This window comes from Chinchilla lanigera, unplaced genomic scaffold (assembly GCF_000276665.1).
Source record: "Chinchilla lanigera isolate Chin_1 unplaced genomic scaffold, ChiLan1.0 scaffold00151, whole genome shotgun sequence".
Taxonomy (NCBI): Eukaryota; Metazoa; Chordata; class Mammalia; order Rodentia; family Chinchillidae; genus Chinchilla; species Chinchilla lanigera.
The window spans coordinates 1,910,060-1,928,734 of NW_004955552.1; the positions used below are offsets into that span (position 1 = coordinate 1,910,060).

The 18,675-nt window shown below is 37.4% G+C and overlaps 1 protein-coding gene across 6 annotated transcripts in view; it reads left to right on the forward strand.

Moving 5' to 3' along the window:
• The window catches only part of Mtus1 (microtubule associated tumor suppressor 1), a 173,183-nt gene that overhangs the window by 42,583 nt on the left and 111,925 nt on the right, over nt 1-18,675 (forward strand). For all 6 annotated transcript variants that reach the window (XM_013508602.1, XM_005412200.2, XM_013508603.1 and 3 more), the window contains exon 2: nt 14,863-17,098. In XM_013508602.1, coding sequence (XP_013364056.1) covers nt 15,014-17,098 — 2,085 coding nt within the window. In that variant the 5' untranslated portion in view covers nt 14,863-15,013. The remainder of the gene's footprint in view (nt 1-14,862; nt 17,099-18,675) is intronic.

The window sequence follows — 18,675 nt, forward strand, 5'->3', positions numbered from 1 at the left end:
ATATATATTTGTTTAGTTTTAGTTCCTAGGGCTTTCATAACAAAAATATACAGACTGAGTGGCTTAAGAATCCAGGGAGTCTATTGTCTTCCTGTCCTGAAAGCTGAGTCTGAAATCAAGGTCCTGGTAAGACCATTGTCCCCTGCTGCCTACAGGAGCGGGTCCTTCCTTGCCTTTCCCTTGCTGCTGGTGGCTGACCGCCTGTGCATCTTTCCTCAGCACAGCTCCAGTCTTTGCCTGTTCTCTCCCTGTGTGTGACTGTGTTCTCACACAGTGGTCCCCTCTCTGTATGTGTCTCTGTCCAAACTCCCTCTTGTAGGATACTAGTCACATTAGTACCTACCCTAATGCTATCCTTGTAACTTGATTAAATCTGACTCTAGTTTCAAATAAATTGGTCACATTCATGGATTTCAGGAATTAAGGCTTCAGTATATCTTTTGGGAGCGATACAATTCATCTGATAATAGGAATTAAGCCGCGTTCTCTCTCCATGCTGTTTTATGTCAAACTTTTTAAAAAAGCATATACAACAACAGCAACACCAACAGCAACAAAAAGACCTATGAAAATGGGCAAAGGACTTTAATATTTTCCTCCAAATAAAATATATAAATGGCCAATAAGCACATGAAACAATACTCAGCATCATTAGTCATTAGGGAAATGTAAATCAAACCCACCATGAGATATCTAGGTTGTCACATCCTCACACCCACTAGGACAGTTGTCATAGAACAAAACAGAAAATAACAAGTGTTGTCAAAGATGTGGAGAGAGTTGAGCATTTGTTTATTGCTCATGGAAATGTAAAGTGGTGTAGCAACTATAGAAACCAATGTGGTAATCCCTCAAAAACATTAAACATGGATTATCACATGACCCACCAGTTCCATTTCTGAGTATATGCTCAGAAAAAAGAAGAGCAGAAACTAGAGCAGGTATTTGTATACCTATATTCATAGCAGTATGATTCACAATCGCCAAAAGGTAGAAGTAACCTATGTGTCCATCTATGGGTGGATGAGTTAAACAAAATGTGGTAGATTTATGTGATGGAATATTATTCATCCCTAAAAAGGAAGATAATTTTGATATCATACAATATGGATAAACTTTCATGGACACAGAATTTTAGTTCAGGAAGGTAAAAAAGTTCTGGACATGCTAATGGTTACACAATGTGAATGTACTTAATGCCACAGAACATATGGTTAAAATGGTGCTGAGCATGGTGGCACACGCCTATAATCCCAGCACTTGGGAGGCTGAGGCAGGAGGATCAAAGTGAGTTCAAGGCCAGCCTGAAGTACATAGTGAGCCCTTATCTCAAAAAACTAAAATAACCAAACAAATAAGATAATATGGTTAAAATGATAAATTTTATGCATGTTTTCCTAAAATAAGAGAGGTAAGTTTTGTAGAACACATAGATTTAAGCTAGGAGTTAAAGAAAAAATTATTATGATCTGTGCGTCTAGTGGGTAACAATCCTCTTTTTGATCTGAGTTTGGGACTGATGGAAAAATACAATAATGTAGGGCAGCTGATATTCAAACTACAAGGCCATCTCTGTTAGAGACTCTGCGCAGGATGTAATTGCATGTGAGACACCAGGGGGCTTCACAGGGCAACTGCCATGCACAGGTCCTCCCAGGCCCCACCTTGCTGCTCCTGGAGGTACCAGGGTTCTTCCAGGAGGACAGTGTGAGGACCCAGCCAAGAATGCAGGGTTGTTCTCCCAGATTTTCTCATCAGCTGTGTGTCTTAGTTCGCATTTGCAGTACACAGTGATAACAGTCACCATGAGGAGCCTGTCCATGTGTACAGCATCTTAATTCTTTCTCTACCCCCTTTCTCCATCCCTGGGTCCCCTTCCCATTTGCAAAAGATTTATGTCCCTGTTTCCCATTATCTGTCTTTTACTTTGCTCTTTATTTTATGTATCAGAAGTTGATACGTGTTCATAACACATCTGGATGGATTTTTTTCATCCACTTTTCCCTTCTGTACTGCCCCTGTCCACCAGTCTTTTGATCCCTTTGTTTCATTTATTATTTCTCCACACATTTTCAGTACATAATGTTTATGTTCTGTGTGTAAAGTCGGTCCATGTACAGAACACATCCCAATTCCCTTTTTCACCCCTCTTCCCTCCCCCTGCCTTCATCTTGCTATCCCTTCCCCCTTTGAGAAAGATCTGTCTCCCTGCTTCCTGTTATCAGTGTTTTATTTTGCTGTTTATTTTTACTTTGGATTTCTAAGACAGACTATGTGATATTTAAGCTTGTATGTCTGATTTCACTTAACATTATGATCTCTTTCCTGCAAATGACTCATGTATCTTTCTTTATGGCAGAATAGTATTCTGTTGTGTGTAAGTACATTTTCTTTACCCATTCTTCTGTTGATAGACATACAGGCTGCTTCCAGTATTTAGCCATCTTGAGTTGTGCTGCTACAAACATGGGTGTGCATGCACTACTGTAGTGTGATGTCTGACTCTCTTGGGAAAATACCTAGAAGGGGAAGTTGGGTCAAATGGAATTTTTAGTTTTTTGAGGAATCTCAGTACTGATTTCCATTGTGTCATACTATTTTTCATTTCCACTAACAGTGGGAGGTTCCCTACAGTCCAAGGTTCCCTATCGTAGAAAATTGCACAATAAAAGGTTCCCCTTTGCTTGGTGCCTTGCAGCTCTTGATGTTATTTGACTTACTGATAATCCTTCTTTCTGGAATAAGAAGAATCCCAGTGTTGTTTTAATTTGCATTTCTTTAATGACCAGAGATAATGGATGAACATTTTCTCCAGTATTTATTTGCCATTTGTATTTCTTCTGAGTACAAACAACCAATTTGTTCTGTTCATTTTAGTTGCATATTTTTTTGATTGGGTCTTTTATTGGGGGGTGCTCTATTTTTTTTTCTTGAGTTCTTTATATATTCTAGATGTTAGTCTTCTGCTCAAGGAGTAGCTAAAAAGAATTTCTCCCATCTGTGGTTTGTTTATTCACTCTTGGTTTTTCCTTTGCTGTGTAGAAGCTTTTCAATTTGATAGAACCAATTTGTTGATTCTTAATGTTATTTCTTGTGCAATTAGGATTCTATTCAGAAAGCCCATGCCTACACCTGTGTCTTCGAGAATTCTACTTATTTTATGTCCCAGCAGATTGTTTCTGCTTTATCATTTATATCTTTGATCCATTTTAGTTTTAGTTTAGTATGTGTTGACAGATACAGGTCCAGATTAAATGTGCATATGGATGGTCAATTTTCCCAGCACCGTTTATTAAAGAGATTATATTTCCTGCAGTGTGTGTTTTGGTTTCTCTGTCAACAATTAGGTAGCTGAATGTGCCTGGGTTGTGTCTACATCCTCTGTTCTGTTCTGTTGATTCATATGTCTGTTTCTGTGCCACTATCGTGCTGTTTTTATCATGTAGCTTTGAAATATAGCTTGAAGTTCAGATTGTGATGTCTCCTGCTTTGCTCTTATTCTGCAGGATTGCTTTTGCTATTCTTGGGCTCTTCTGGCTACATATGACATTTAGGGTTGTTTTCTCTAGTCCTATGAGGAATGCTGTTGGTATCTTGATTGGAATCATGTTAAATCTGTGTATCAGTTTTAGAAGTATTGCCAATTTGGTTTTGCCTATCCATGAGTTGAGGATATCTTTCCATTTTCTGATGTCTTTTGTGATCTGTTCTTTAAGGATATGGTAGTTTTTGATGTAGAGGTCTTTTACTTCTTTTGTTAGTTTAATTCCTAAGTATTTAATTTTTGTTGGTCCTATTGCAAATGGTGTTGTTTTCCTAGTTTTTTTTCTCAGTGAGTTCATTATTGGTTACAAGAGTGCTATTAAGTTTTGTATATTGCTTTTGTATCCTGCTACATTGCTGAATTTGGTTATTTGACGAGTTTTTTGATAGAATACTTAGGGTTTTCTATGTACAGAATCATGTTGTCTGCAAGTACTAAGAATTTGACTCCTTCCTGTCTTATACATATCCCTTTCATATTTTCCTCTTGTCTGATTTGTCTGGCTGATATTTCAAGGACTGTATTGAACAGGGGTGGTGATATGGACATCTTTGTCTTGTTACTGATTTTAGAGGGAAAATTTTCAGTTTTCCCCCACTTAATATTATCTTGACCATAGGTTTGTTATAAATGGCTTTTATCAGGTTGGGATATGTCCTTCTATACCTATTTTCTTCACTGTTTTTCTATGAATGGGTATTGGATTTTGTCAAAGTTTTTTTTTATGTCTTTTGTGATGATTGTGTGATTTTTGTTTAGCATATTTTATAGGCTACTATTGCAGTTTGGAGAAAGCTCTGTGTGCTGCTAAGAAGAATGTGTTTTTCATTTTTGGATAGAACAATCTGTAAATATTTATCAAGGCTATTTGAGTGAAGGTGTGGTTCAGCTCTGATATTTCTTTGTTGATTTTTTTCTTTTTAAAAAATTTAATTCAATTAATTTATTTTTTAATGTTTATTAAAAAGCAACTGTACATCCCACTTCATGGTAACAAACAAGAACAAAACACATTGGTTACAAGAGTATTAAAATATAACATAGTGATAAATCTTACCACAAAATTTATAAGACCTATATACAGAAAACTAGAAAACCATTACAGAGAAATTAAAAATTTCAAGAAACATTTTAAGGTGAAACATTTGAAGATAGCAATTTTCTATGAAAATTCATGAAATCATTAAAACTATTTTGAAATGGAAGAAAAAATCTTGGCAGGCTAACATGGTATTATTTCCATTATTAATATGTTTTTGTAATATCTTATTTACTCTTTCAGCTTCTCACACTTGGGAGACAATACAATGCCCGCACATAGGAGTCTAATTTATTTCACTTATAAGTATGGACTTGAGTTACATCCATTTACCTATATAAGTCTCCAGTTTATCTTTTTTTTTTTTTTTTTTGGTTTTTCTCCGGTACCGGGAACAGAACCCACGACCCTGCGCTTGCCAGGCAAACGCTTTTGCCGCTGAGCTAAATCCCCAGCCCCTCCAGTTTATCTTTTTTAATGGCTGAATAATACTGCATTGTACAAAAAAACACATCCTTCTTATCTGTTCCTCAGTGGATGGGCATTTGGGTTGTTTCCACAATTTAGCTATGACAAATTGTGCTGCTATAAACATGGGTGCACATATATCACTGTGGTATGATGTTTTCACCTCTTCTGGAAAAATACCCAAAGGGGGATAGCTGGGTCAAGTGAGACTTCTAATCCTAGTTTTTTGAGAAATCTTCACTCTGCTTTCCACAGTGGTTGTACCAGTCTACACTCCCACCAACAGTGGTGAGTGTTCCTTCTCCTGCACAGCCTCTCCAGCACTTGTTATTGGTTGATTTCTTCATAATAGCCATTCTTTGTTGGGTGAGATGGAATCTCACTGTTGTTTTAATTTTCATCTCTGGATTTGCCAGTGTTATCAAACTTTTGATTTTTTTTTAGTCTATCATTTGTTATACCCGAATATTTAGTTCCCCGCTATAACTGTGTTGATGTTTAGCTGATCTTTTATGTCCAGTAGTGTTTGTTTTATGAAACCGGGTGCCCCAGTGTTTGGTGCGTATTGTTTTCTCTTTTGTTTACTTGTTCCCTTAACCAGTACGTAGTGTCCTTTGCCTCTTCTGATCAATTTTGGATTGAAGTCTACTTTGTCTGAAAATAGAATAGCTATTTTTCCTTGTTTTGGGGTTCCTGTTACATGGAATATTGTTTTCTGTCCTTTGATTTTTTAATCTATGAATTTCTTTTATCATTTCATATGATTCTACTGTATAGATTTTGGTTTTTTCCCATCAATGCCCCATAGATTAGCTTCGGTGGAGTTGGGAGTTTTTGGAGGCATTTTTTTTTTTGGCCTTGTTTTCTTATGTTTCGTGTGTGTGTGTGTGTGTGTGTGTGTGTGTGTGTCTGCATATTGAGCACATGTGTGCTAAGGGCTGCAGGTCAGTTGCGGTGGTAATAGCTTTTGCTGTTACATGGAGATGTCCTTAGTATCTGCTTGCTGGTGATACATTCTGGGTGTGACTAAGTATAGGCCTTGCCTCTGTTTAAAGATCCAGCCACCTCTGTTAATTTGAGGAGGGGAGGGTGCAGAGTAATTGGCCCATCATAATGTTCTCTGGAAATGAGCTGTAATATTGTTGACGACACAGACAAACTAGGTATTGGTATATAGTAAAAACTAACTAACAGTAACAACTATGCCACCCTAGTAACAGCAATGAAATTAGCAATATTAATGAGTCCAAGACAAACAGGATATTTACATATCATAAGTACCAATAAAAGCTACCACTGTACCAGCCTTAACAATACAAAAAAGATCTGTTAAATGTAGAACATGAACCACATATTGACATACAGTGAATATCTATGAAATGTATCATCATCAACAATAGACAAGAATTTGGGTATAGTGGCAATAAAGATTAGTAAAGCTTGATGGTGATACTGGTAACAGTGGGGCAGGTGGAGAAGGGGACAAGAAAATAAGGAAATTTGAAAAATAAGATGAGAAAGAGGAGAAAAAAGAGATAAAGAATCCTATTAAGGAGTAACATAAAATTAATAGGACTAGCTAAAAGTAACAGAAAAGAACAAGAAAGAAAAAACAGAGAACAAAACAAAGAAATAAAAAGAAAAAAGCCCAAAGTGTGCATGCACCCCCCCCCAAAAAAAAAACAAAAGTGAGGCAAAGTGAAACAAAATGAAACAAAACAAAACAAAACAGGAAAGAAGAGAAAGAGAAGGGAGTCCAAAATAATTCCTCTGTATTTTTGAATGTGTGGTTTCTGTCCAGGGTCTGCAGTAGTGAAATCTACCAGGTATGGGGAAGGGAGTGGGAACCAGTAAGACTTCGCTTGTTTCCACCCTCATGTTTTTCTGTGTGGATGCTGAGACCTGCCCTGCCTTGCCTGCTGGGCATGGCTGATCAGTGGTGTCCACCCTAACGCTGTAGTCACTTCGCCATCCCTAGTTTCTGTGTCCCTCCATGTGCTCCGTGTCACATCTTTCTCTGCTCAGGTTATAGCTTGTGGCCTTGTGAGGTACTTCCTGTGCTCCAGGGCTCCTCTGTTTCTATACTCTAGGCTGTGGGAACTGCCCAAGCTGGGCCATATCCCCAGTTGTGTCAGAGATGGGAAAGCAAACAGACCACTGAGGTATGTGCTGGATGTAGGTAGCAGGGCTGGGGATCAGGTAGTCCGCTGGACTTCATGCCAGCACTTTCAGACCCAGCACCCTCTGAAAGCTGCTCATCCAGCCAAGTGTCTCAGCTCAGAGCGTGGGACTTTCATATCCTTCCCAGCCAGAGGTTAAACTTTTCAGGGGGTCTCTGTCTAGCCTGCACTCTCTGTAGCTGTCTCTTGTGGCTATCTCCCCTGTCACTGTGGTAAGTTGACACCAGAAACCCTGAAGTATTATTATTCTGTAGTTGTTTTTTAGCTCAGTCTTAAACAACCCCTTCCCAACCTGGCTCTTGATTAAACCCTCTCAAATGTGGATGCTGCCCTGGATTTCTCCTTCAACTCCAGCCCTCTGTGCAGCAGTCACTGTTGTAGAAAACCCCATGCTGTTTTTGCAGCTCACAGTCACCATGGGCGTTTCTTGGGGCTAGTGCTGCGGGTACAGGCTTGTTTCTCCCTGGAGCTGCTGGCCCTCTCCATGCTTACCTGGTGTTAGAGGAGAGGTCTTCTACCCTGGGAGCTGGGCTTAGCTCTCTAAATGGCTTCCTTCTTTTCTCTGTGCTTAGTTTATCCAGATTTTCTGCAGTTTCTACTTTTCCTGTCAGTGGTCTCCTAATTCCTGGAGAGCTGTGTCTTTCTTTCTTCTCCAAGTTGTCCAGATCCTTGAAAGGGAGCATTTTGCTGCTGGTCTTTGCAGTTTGTGGTCCCCAGATATGTTTCTTGACTTCTTCAGGACAGGATGAAAATAGTCAGATGGAAGCAAAGGAAGATTAGCCCCTTGTCCCAAGTAAATAATTGGAATAGTGCCCTGACATCTAATGACAAAGTTAAGATGCCAATGAAATAGAGATGCCCTAAATTTGAGTATAAACTCTTCACCACTATCAAGTTTCTGGGGAAAAAAATAAATCTAGAATTGAATTCCCTTGCAAGTTAAAGTCAAGATGTGTTTAAATCCAAAGGAGTTCAAGCCTAACATAAAATTCTCTTGGACTCTCCATATATTAATTCAATAAATGTTTGTTGGAAACCTGTCTTATGTTCTTCTGTGTTGGTCATATATTGGTGAATAAAACAAACCTATGTCCACAACTCCCCGCAAATCTCACCCATCTCCAGCTGACGTTCTGGAGACATTCTGTGTAAAGATTGCCATTAGCTACCCTGTACCTCCATGTGTGGGTGTAACCGCTGTGACCTCTCCTGAGTAATTCCTTGGACCTCCACAAGATTGAAAAGCCAATGGTACATGCCTAACACATCAGGTCCTGGCCTACAGGATCCTGCTCTGTGCCGTGGCCAGAACATTTTTAGGAGCAGTTATTAATTCTTTAATATCACTTGTACCTTTCTCTCTCTGGTCACAAACTAATATGGTTTGAGTGTCCTCCAATAGTTCATATGCTGGAAGCAAGGTCCCCAACATCTAGTGCTGAAATGGTAATCTTGCATGTATATGGTCCTAAGAGATTAATGTAATTCTCAAGGTCCCTCAGTTAGTTTCTCCTAAAAGTGCAGATGGTTATAAGAAGAGTGGTCCTGGCCCCTGAGTCTGTCTGGTTTCCTGCCTGGCCATCATATCATCTCTCCTTGCACATGTCACTGATCATGTCTTAAATTCAAGCCACAGATAAATAGCTGTTTCACCTCCTCCTGGTTCTGGGTCTGAGGGGCAGTTCATTTCCAAGAGGAAACAGGGCAACGCTGGGCCTTTCTGAGCTTGTGCAGCTAATGCTTCCTAAATGTGTAAGAGCAAGATCACTTGTAGGAGGAGTGAGTGAAAGGACAGAAGAATGGCAGGATTATTAGATTAATTTAGCTTCCTCCTATGGAATGAGTACACTGAAAAGGATCAAAGCAGTCTTGTCCATGAGTATACATTCTTCTGGTGACTAGCTGTCTGAGAGGAAAGTTCAAAACATAAATGAAGAGTTCAAATGTAAGGAAAGGTTATTCCCAGTTAGAGTAAGGATGTAGGTTCACCACCAATAGCCACCAATACCATTGAACTGGTTAGTTATTTTCTGAAAGGCCTCTGCTACATTCTTTCTACTCCTGGGTGATGTACAGAGCAAAAGCACCAGTACCCTAGGGGGATGGATAGAAATCGTGGAATTACAACCCCTCTAGTGAATTAGTCTGCTGTTTGTTTTTTAAAATAAGCTCAGTTGATCTGTATGCATATTACAGTCAGAGAAGCACAAAGTTTTAGAAGAAACAAGCATATGGTTTCAAATTTGTGTTTCTTTTCCAAATTATTTACTCAATAACTCTGGTGTTACTTCTGTAGCCCTCCATTTTGCAATCAATTAAATCATCTCTGGCTTCTTGCAGTTCAGATGGCTGCGTGGGAGATCACTATGCTTTGAGGAAATTGAGTGCTAGAGATCCTTACTCTTGGTTCCGAGGTGTAAGGCACCTGATGAAATTTAGTGCCTGAAGATGTCCTTGAGTTTGTGGGAAGGTAGGCCACAGGACATAATTGAAGAATTGAAGCCTGAGCTGTGAAAAATGAGGTTTAGAGGAGAGCTGTTAACTGTCTTCAATGATTTTAACATGAAGTAGGAACTGATGAATATATTTTAAAATAACACATACTGCTTTGTTCAATTGCTTTAGTTCTCTTTTTGGTTGCTTTAATTTTGAATTTAGAATAAAATAAAATTTGTAGCTTAGCTTAGATATTATAATGTTGTCTTTTTTACTTAAAGCAAGTTGAAGATGAGATAGTATTTTGAGTTTCAAGGTCTAGAGAACTGAACTACTGTTGTGATTTGTGAGTTCTTAAAAGCACTCAAGAACACTAATCTGATTTAATAATTTGGAAGCTGTAAATTATAATTATATTTATTTTGGAGGGATGATTTTGACAATGTGTTTTTTTACTTTAAAGAGAATAGAAAAACAATAACAAAATAACAACAACGTGGACAGAAACAAAACAACACAAAAACAATAAAAATGATACAGGGTTCCAAAACCCTAAATGTCCATCATCTGAGGAATGGATAAAAAAGTTGTGGTATTTTTATACAATTGTATTTATATACATATCTTAAAAGATGACACCCATACATTGATACAAGTAGGAATAAAATCAAGTTGTATATGGCTGTAAAGAAAGAAATCTAGTTTTTATGTTGGAGTTTTGGAAACAAATTCTGCATTTCATAATTATGTGGTGTAGCATATTTAACCAATATAGTTCAAATTATAGGGCTAAACATGATATATAATAAGATGTATGGGACATCAACTGATACATAAACACTTTCTGAATTTATAGTTCAGATAAATAAGGCACATAACTATGTATAAACTGATATAACTTGCTAACCACTGATTTGGCCCTGCCTTACAATTTGTTTGAGATTGTTTCCTCACATGTAAAATGAAAAACTTTGAGTTGGATCTATAAAATTTCTTCTAAGATTAATATGGTAGTGAAAATTTAATTATAATTATTTTAATTAACATGATAATGATTCAACTTTTGTATCTATTCATTGTAAGAAGTGATAAAATTTTATCTTTGGAAAATAATCATTCTTAAAGGTAAGATTTAGAATGTAATCTATATTCTTATTATGTATATTATTTTTCAAAGGCATCAAATTGTATCTCACTGATTATATTAGTAGTTTTTGAACATTTCTTTTAGTGTATACTTAAACAATTTTTAACAGTAGAAATCATTATTGGAATCCATATTTTGGTAAGTTTTTTATTCAAAGAGAAGTTGCCCTATTGTATCCCCAAATATTAATAAGTAGGGAATTTGTTTCCTCTTGTCCACAGTGTTCTCAAAGATTGTGTTTCTCGGATGATTTTCTTCAAAGGAAAACGATCGTTCTGCTTGTTCTGGTAGGAATTGTGACTGAAAGCATTTGCGAAGTTATCCCTGTTAGTGAGGGTGACCTGTTCCACATTTTTCTTTCTAAGTCTTTGCTTTACTTTGGTAAAAATGTTTACAAGGTTTGTGAGTTGGAGGTTTTTAAAAAATTGAGGTAAATTTGTTAAATATAAGTTAACAATATAATTAAGACTTGGCTTAATGAGTTGGGTGAGATTAAGTTGAAAAACATATACCTAGCTCATGGTGGAAAGCTTAGATACCCTTTTCTCTCTCCCTTTTTTTTTGCGTGTTTGTTTTTGTTTTTTTAAGACAAGTTCTTGCTATGTAGTTCAGGCTGACCTTGAACTTGCTGTGATGCTCCTGCCTCAGCCTCCTGAATTCTGGGGTTACAGAAGTGTGTCACCATACCTGGCAGTACCCTTAAAATAAGGGAGGAATGAAGTTGGTTCTAAGTCAAATGGCCAACTTTTAAAAAATTGCTGCAGGAAGACAGTCGACTCTTTCCTGTCCATAGATTTATCTTTGCTAGCAGGAATTTGCAGTCATTGTTTCTTTTACTGACTGGTGAAGTTGTTCTTCTAATTAATCCTGGAACCAATAACTGAACTGCAAAGCCATTTTGGTATCCAAGTCTCTGTATCACTAATTCCTTGCTCTTACCTACAAAGGTAGAAGGTACTTCAGTAAACTTAGGTCATATCAAAACTCCTTAAATATTTTTTAAATAGCTTTGCTCACCAATTTTGAATTTATTTCTGTGAATTAAAAAATATTATACACCAAATGTATACTAAAAAGTCATGTGAAAGTTGAATGGTTAATAGGTTTACTTTCCTGTTACTCTATAAACCATGGACTTATAAACTTAAAACATTTAGCCGTAACTTTAGTGGAATTTTACAGTCATTACAAATGATTTTATACTACATTGATATGGCAAAATGCTTTTGAGACAGTGCTGAACAAAATGCATAAGCTTTAAAAGCAAACTCAGGTCATATATCTATTATATATATGTATTAATATATTTTATAAAGAATCCTGATTCTTTTTTCACATGTAGTATTTTGACAAATTATTGCAAAGCCTTTTAAAAAATTATGCCCTTGGACTCAAGAATGTTTTAAAATATTTTTAGGAAGATTTTCCAGAGGAAGTGATCAAAAGTCAAAGATTGCAAAGATCTTTTTTAGAGATAACTGTTGGAAACAACTCAGAGTTATTTATAGAAAAACCAGAAACAGCTTAAATATTGACTAGCATGGGACAGGTGGTATAACTTATCCTATTATGCAGTGGTACCTCAGTTCACAGACTGAATTTATTTTATGAATTTGGAAAAGACAGCCACACTTTTGTGCATGTGGGAAGATGGCCCTGTCGCATTTGTTACCCGATGCAGAGTTTGCAAACAGAAACCAAATTTGGCCAACGCTTCTGTTTGCAAACCAAATTGTTTGCAAACAAAAGTGTTCATGAACTGAGGTACCACTGTATATGTATCTTTAATAGCTTGAAATTATTTAACATATGAATCATTTACTTTGTTCATTTTATGTCAGGTTTCTTCAATAATGTCCTTTATGTACCTTGGAAGAAAAAGCTTAGGTAACAAAAATTCCATTAACTGTATTTAATAGACCTGTGTATGACTATGCTAACTGCCTATATTGTGATTTTTATTCAGGTTTGCCTGTAGCAGAATTTCTAAATGAGTTTTGGCCTTTATGGAAGCAGAAGGGTATAACATACTTCTTTTGAAATTATACCTCATGAACTAAATTATACCTCATGAATAAATGTGCTTTGGATTTAGACATTTAGCTTGAATTCATTTTTATACCAGATGATTAAAGCATTTACAAAGATCCTCACCAATAAATCATTAACTTCAGTGGTTCCTTTTAACTAAAGTCACCTGGTGAAGAGTTGGCTAATTTATACTTTCATCACTATAAATCATACAGCCTTTATTTAGGATTGAGAATTTCTGAGTGTGTGTGTACATGCATGTGTGTGCGTGACACACATGCTGTTCAGATAAACCCTATCGCCTTTCTTTACCCCATTAAAGTCTGGTTTCAAGATGCATAGCCAGAAATACAAAAAGTATTCTTAGTGAAGATACCAAGCCTTTCAGTTTTTTTCATAGTTCCAATTCTGCTGGTTTTATTCAGGTCATTGAAGTTTGAATGCAGAGAAAAGATTGCAAAATGGAAAAGTGAGATTTACTGTTATCTTGCGTTACACACAGAGTATCATTTGTTCCCTTCGGATCTTTTATTCAAACAGCACTGTGACATTTGAATTCCATTGAATACTAGAATGACAAAATCAGTTCAAGTAAATGTATGTGATATATATAGGACTTTTTTTTTTTTGAGAGAGTTTCACTATGTAGTGCAGTCTGGCCTTGAACTCATGGCAATCCTATTTTTTTGAGAGAGTTTCACTATGTAGCCCAGGCTGACCTTTGGCTAGCATTGAAAGTATATATATTGAGAATCATGTGTATTTGTAAGTTTTTGTGTGAACATATATTTTCATTTCTCTTTGGTAGATACTTAGATCTAGAACTGCTAGGTCTTATGATAATTTGGATTTATTGGGCTGCTGTAACAGTATGTCTTAGACTGTCAAAGGAAATTTATTTTCTGGAGGCTGGAAAGACTAAGGTCAAGTTTTGGTTCAAGTTTGCTGTTTTCTTCTCCCTTGGTGCTAGGGGTTGAACCCAACACCTGGATGCGTGTCAGACAAGTGCCCTACTGCTGAGTTGGTGGAGTCCCTGTCCCTTTCTAAAATTTTATTTTTAGACAAGATCTGGCTAAATTGCCTAGGCTATCCTCAGACTTGAGGTGTGCTTGCCCCAGCATCCCTACTAGGTGGGATTACAGATTTGCAATACCATGCCTCGTGCTTTTCTGTGAGTGTTTTCTGCTTCATCAATAGTTGCCTTTTTGCTGTGTCCAACATGGGGATTAGGTAGACTTCCAATGTCCCTTATCATAAGGGCACCAGTTCTGTTGGATAAGGGCTCCACCTTCATGATTAACTGTAATCATTTCCTAGGGGTCATTTCGTCGATATTGTCTCATATTGTGGGGTTGGGTTTTAATGTATGGATCTTGAGCAGACACAGTTCAGTATATAGCATGTAATAACTTTCTCTGTTTAACATTTTGAGACACTGTAAACTTTTAAGTATCAACTTTCCCCCTTCAATTTAGAAATGGCATATGTTTAAGATAGGAATGAATATGGGAAAGAGAAATGCTAATTCCCTAAACATGCCTTGATCTTTAGCTCATTTGATGGACCCGGAGGGTTTCCCTCATAATCACTCTTCTTGGACATAGTAAGGGCCCTTCTGAGAATGAAAAGGATACTATTATGAATTATGTGGAAACAACAAACATGTGTTGGGACAGTCTTAGGCAAATTATGAATGACCTCTCTGTCCACCAGTAGGAAGGAAGACTTATTGCGCACTTTAGCTTCTTTTTATCTTTTGACATAAAGTGCCTGGCAGTAGGGAGGAGACATCAGTTATGAAGTCAGTCACAGGAACTTTTGTCTCCACCTTCTATTTTGTCTCCATCCCTTAAAAAGTGTTTTTGAAAGGGAATGGTGATTAGCTAACAATGGTTAGTTGCCTACCTATGTAACTGTTGTGGGTTCTAAATATGAAAAGAAAGTAATCAGAATTAGTCAAGGGGTGACGTATTACTTTTTTTAATATATACTGAGTTAAACATTTTATTTCTTCCAGGGAACAACAAATCATTTCACCTTCAAGCCATCTTAGACTAAAAAATTTTCAACTGTGCTGCAAAAGCTAACAGACAGACAATTTTTCCTTCCCTCTTGTTTGAAAGGAATTAAAGAAATAAAATGGCAGAGGTTTAAGGTTAATATTCAGAATGAATGATGATAATTTAGATGATAAAACAGAAGATGAATCACATTCCTTATTTATCAGTGATAAAAATGGAAACACATATGCATACAACCAAACATCACCATCTACACAAAACTTCTCCACCAGTCATGTGAACTGGAGTTCTACTGACCCAGATAACATGGTCATTGATTATGAAGTGGACCTTGCTGTAGACAGTGATGAAAGTATTTCTTTGAACCCTCAGTGTGTTGAAGTACTGGATCACCAAAAGTCTTCAAGTGATTTCATTAGTCAGCAGATGTTAGAGATGCATAAAGACCCTGCATGTCAGTCTTCTGCATTTGTAAATACTGAGGAGCCTGAGTATTTGCATAGCAATTGCCATTCCCTGGAAGCAGCTCAGGACCAGAATGTTGAGCCTTCTCTGCCTTTTGTGTGGAAGCCTAATGCTGATTTGAACTATAGAGACTCTCCTGCTACCTTGGAGTTAAACCAGACATTTGACCTGAAAGTGGACAAAGTAAACTGCACCTTTATGACACATCATGTCTTTGAAAACAGTCAGTCTTTGCATACCTGTGGTGATCTAAAACCTCCCAGTGTGAGAAGTGGAAATACACCTTTATCCTGTTCCACCTGGAAATCATCCGATTCTGATAAGATGCATGTGAGAGAAATTAGTTATAATAGAGAAAACTTTGAAAACCCTCAAGCCACAGCATCAGAGACACACGACACAATGTACACAGCATTTTCTGATGATGTAATGCATACTGATGCTCTAGATAGTGGAAATCAATGTCATTATTCTTCAGGAAAGGTCACCAGTGAGTACACAGATGGATCACAGCAAAGACTAGTTGGAGAAAAAGAGATACAAGCTCTAACATCAGTTTCTGATGACATGGAAGTCCCCAAAGGGTCTGTGTTACAAGAGCTCTATTGTTTATCTAAAGACGAACCGAATAGTGAAATACATTCACAAAGCTCATATGGTCAAAAGGAAATGGGCCAAAATCTAAGAGAGACAGTGTCCAATTGTCTCATTGATGATGAATGCCCTTTACTGGTGCCAGCTTTTGAAAAAAGTAAAGCCAAAGTGCTGGACTCAGAGCATGAAGTCACTGTGGCTGAATATCCAAAAATTGCTTCTAAGGAGAAGGATTTGGAAACCCAAAATAGTACCGTAGAACTGACACCAAGTTGCTCACCAGGACAAAAGACAGTTTCATTATTTGAAATGAATTGGGATGCAAATGAAATGATTATGAGCGCAAATAACAGAGCTTGTGTGTCAACACCCATCCTAGATCCCAGAGGTGTAAGCTTTGCATTTTCACCGATCAAGCTGACCAAGAGCTGTAATAAAGTGGAAAAGAATAATCAAGAGCTTAAAAATGTACTCAACTTGAGGGGGACACCTATGAGCTTAGCTAAGCCTAGTCTAGGAAAATCAGCAAATAAAACAAATGCCCCTGTAGGCAGCAAGTTTAGAAAAGCTGAAATTATAAGTTACCCAAGACCAAACTTCAAGAATGTCAAAGCGAAAGTTATGTCTAGACCAGTGTTGCAGCCCAAAGAACCTGCTTTATCTAAGGTCACACCCAAGCCTCAGTTGACCAGTGCTGCCCCATCCTCCTCATCAGTGTCTTCCTCAAGGCAGTTGACAGTTTTGAGCAAAACACCAAGATCTGACTTGAATGCAGACACAAAAGCAGAAATCCTAATTAACAAGACACACAAGCAGCAGTTTAATAAACTCATCACTGGCCAGGCTGTGCATGTTACAACTCATTCTAAAAATGCCTCACACAGGGTTCCAAGAACAACATCTGCCATGAAATCGAATCAGGAAGATGTTGACAAAACAAGTTCTCATCCAGTATGTGAGACTGAGTCTGTAGATGCATTTTTTCAGAAGATCAAAGGCATACTGCCTGTTAAAATGGAAAGTACGGAATGTTTGGGAATGACGTATACTTCTCACATCGATAGGACCCGCCCCGAAAGGAAGGGTGAAAAAGAAAACGAGATACCTATGGAAAAACAAGAGCTGAAAAAGGAAGTTATGAATGAGAGCTTTGAATACGGTTCTCTGTTTCTGGTAAGTGAAACTTTTGCATGCTTCAGGGGGTGGTGGAGCAAACAGAGGTTTCACAGTTAGGTACCCGTTAATAGCCAATAATAGCAAATTGGCTTTCAGGTGTTAATTCTTGTTGGTCAGTACATAGTAGAATCATAGTAGGTCACATTGTAACAAATCTGCGTATTGAAAAAAATCCTCACTTCAGTATTTTGTATTGAGAGTCAATGTTTTTTTTTTTGTAATACGTTGAAAGAGTAAATTAATACTTTAGCATATTTAGTTTGACATTAATAACCTGATATAATAAGGTTATATTTTATTTTTCTAAAGAAAGTTTCTATAAACTTTTAAATATATTGATCTACATTTTAGAGGTGTCTAGACAGTGCTGGTAAACATATCAACATAAAAATAACTCAGTCTCTTGCTGTTGAGGAGGTTGCTCTGGAAGTTGGAGCTCTCTTCTGTGAGCAGGAATTTTTTTTTTACCCCTGACCAGCTCTTGGGACTTTGGGCAAGTGATTTTTCTATACCCAAAGGTAAAAAGATTGGACTATTGGATGTCTAAGGTCTCTTGCAGCCCTAATATATTCATTTTTGTACAAAACAAATTCCTTTTATTTGTGTTTAGTGTAAAAGCAATGTGTTTCCTATAGCATCTGATACTTAGAAGGACTAGCCAAACTCATTTAAAGAATAAAAAAATTTCTTAAAACATGCATATATTTTTGGAAATAGCATTGAAGAAACTAGTTTTCTGAGTTTTAGAAACTTTTGGCAAGGCTGTGCACTCCTTAGCTCTATTTTTGGCAGCAGGAACTGGTATATATTTTCAACCCTTGCAGACTGTCCTTGGGTGCCTGTCCTCTGGGCCAGGAGTGGAGCTGAGTGCAGAGGGGAGAAAATGTGACACAGACATTCTGCCTCTCTAAGAAGAGAAAGAGACTGTGTGTTGCAGGAAGGAGAGAGAGTGATGGTAATGGGAAAAATGAAGATGTTCTGGGGCAGGGAGACCGTCACTCTCCAGAACTTACAGGGCATATATTCTGGGTAGAGAAAATACATACATCCACATACATATATACACAGACATGCATGCATGGATGGATGAGATGTGAAAAGATACTCTATACTCTGATTTAGAGGACCCTAGATAGTGGGTATTATGGGAGCTGGAGCTATAGAACCATGAGCAGTAAGAAACAAGCTGAAGAGGGTGTCAGGGTCTGCCACATACAGAAGGGATTGGATATGACTTACAAAGATTGATTTTTATCTGGATGGCAGAGGAAAGCTGTTGAACCCTATTTGAATCTTAGAGAGGTTGCAGTGGCAGGGGAGTAGAAAATTAATTGAAAGCTGGTGAGACTAGAGAGATGCAGAAGATGTGGTTTTGGGAATCCTGCTGGGATATGATGCTGGCTTATACTAAGATTGAAAAGAGAAGTATAAGAGGTAAGAGGAAGCAGGTAGAAGTACCTTTCATTGTTTAAGGAACATGCCTGGGTATGTTGAGGTGAATATGAGAAGAAGTAAACTCTGAGATGGATAGTTAAAATAAGTTTAATTTTAGAAACTATTTCATATTCTTTTGT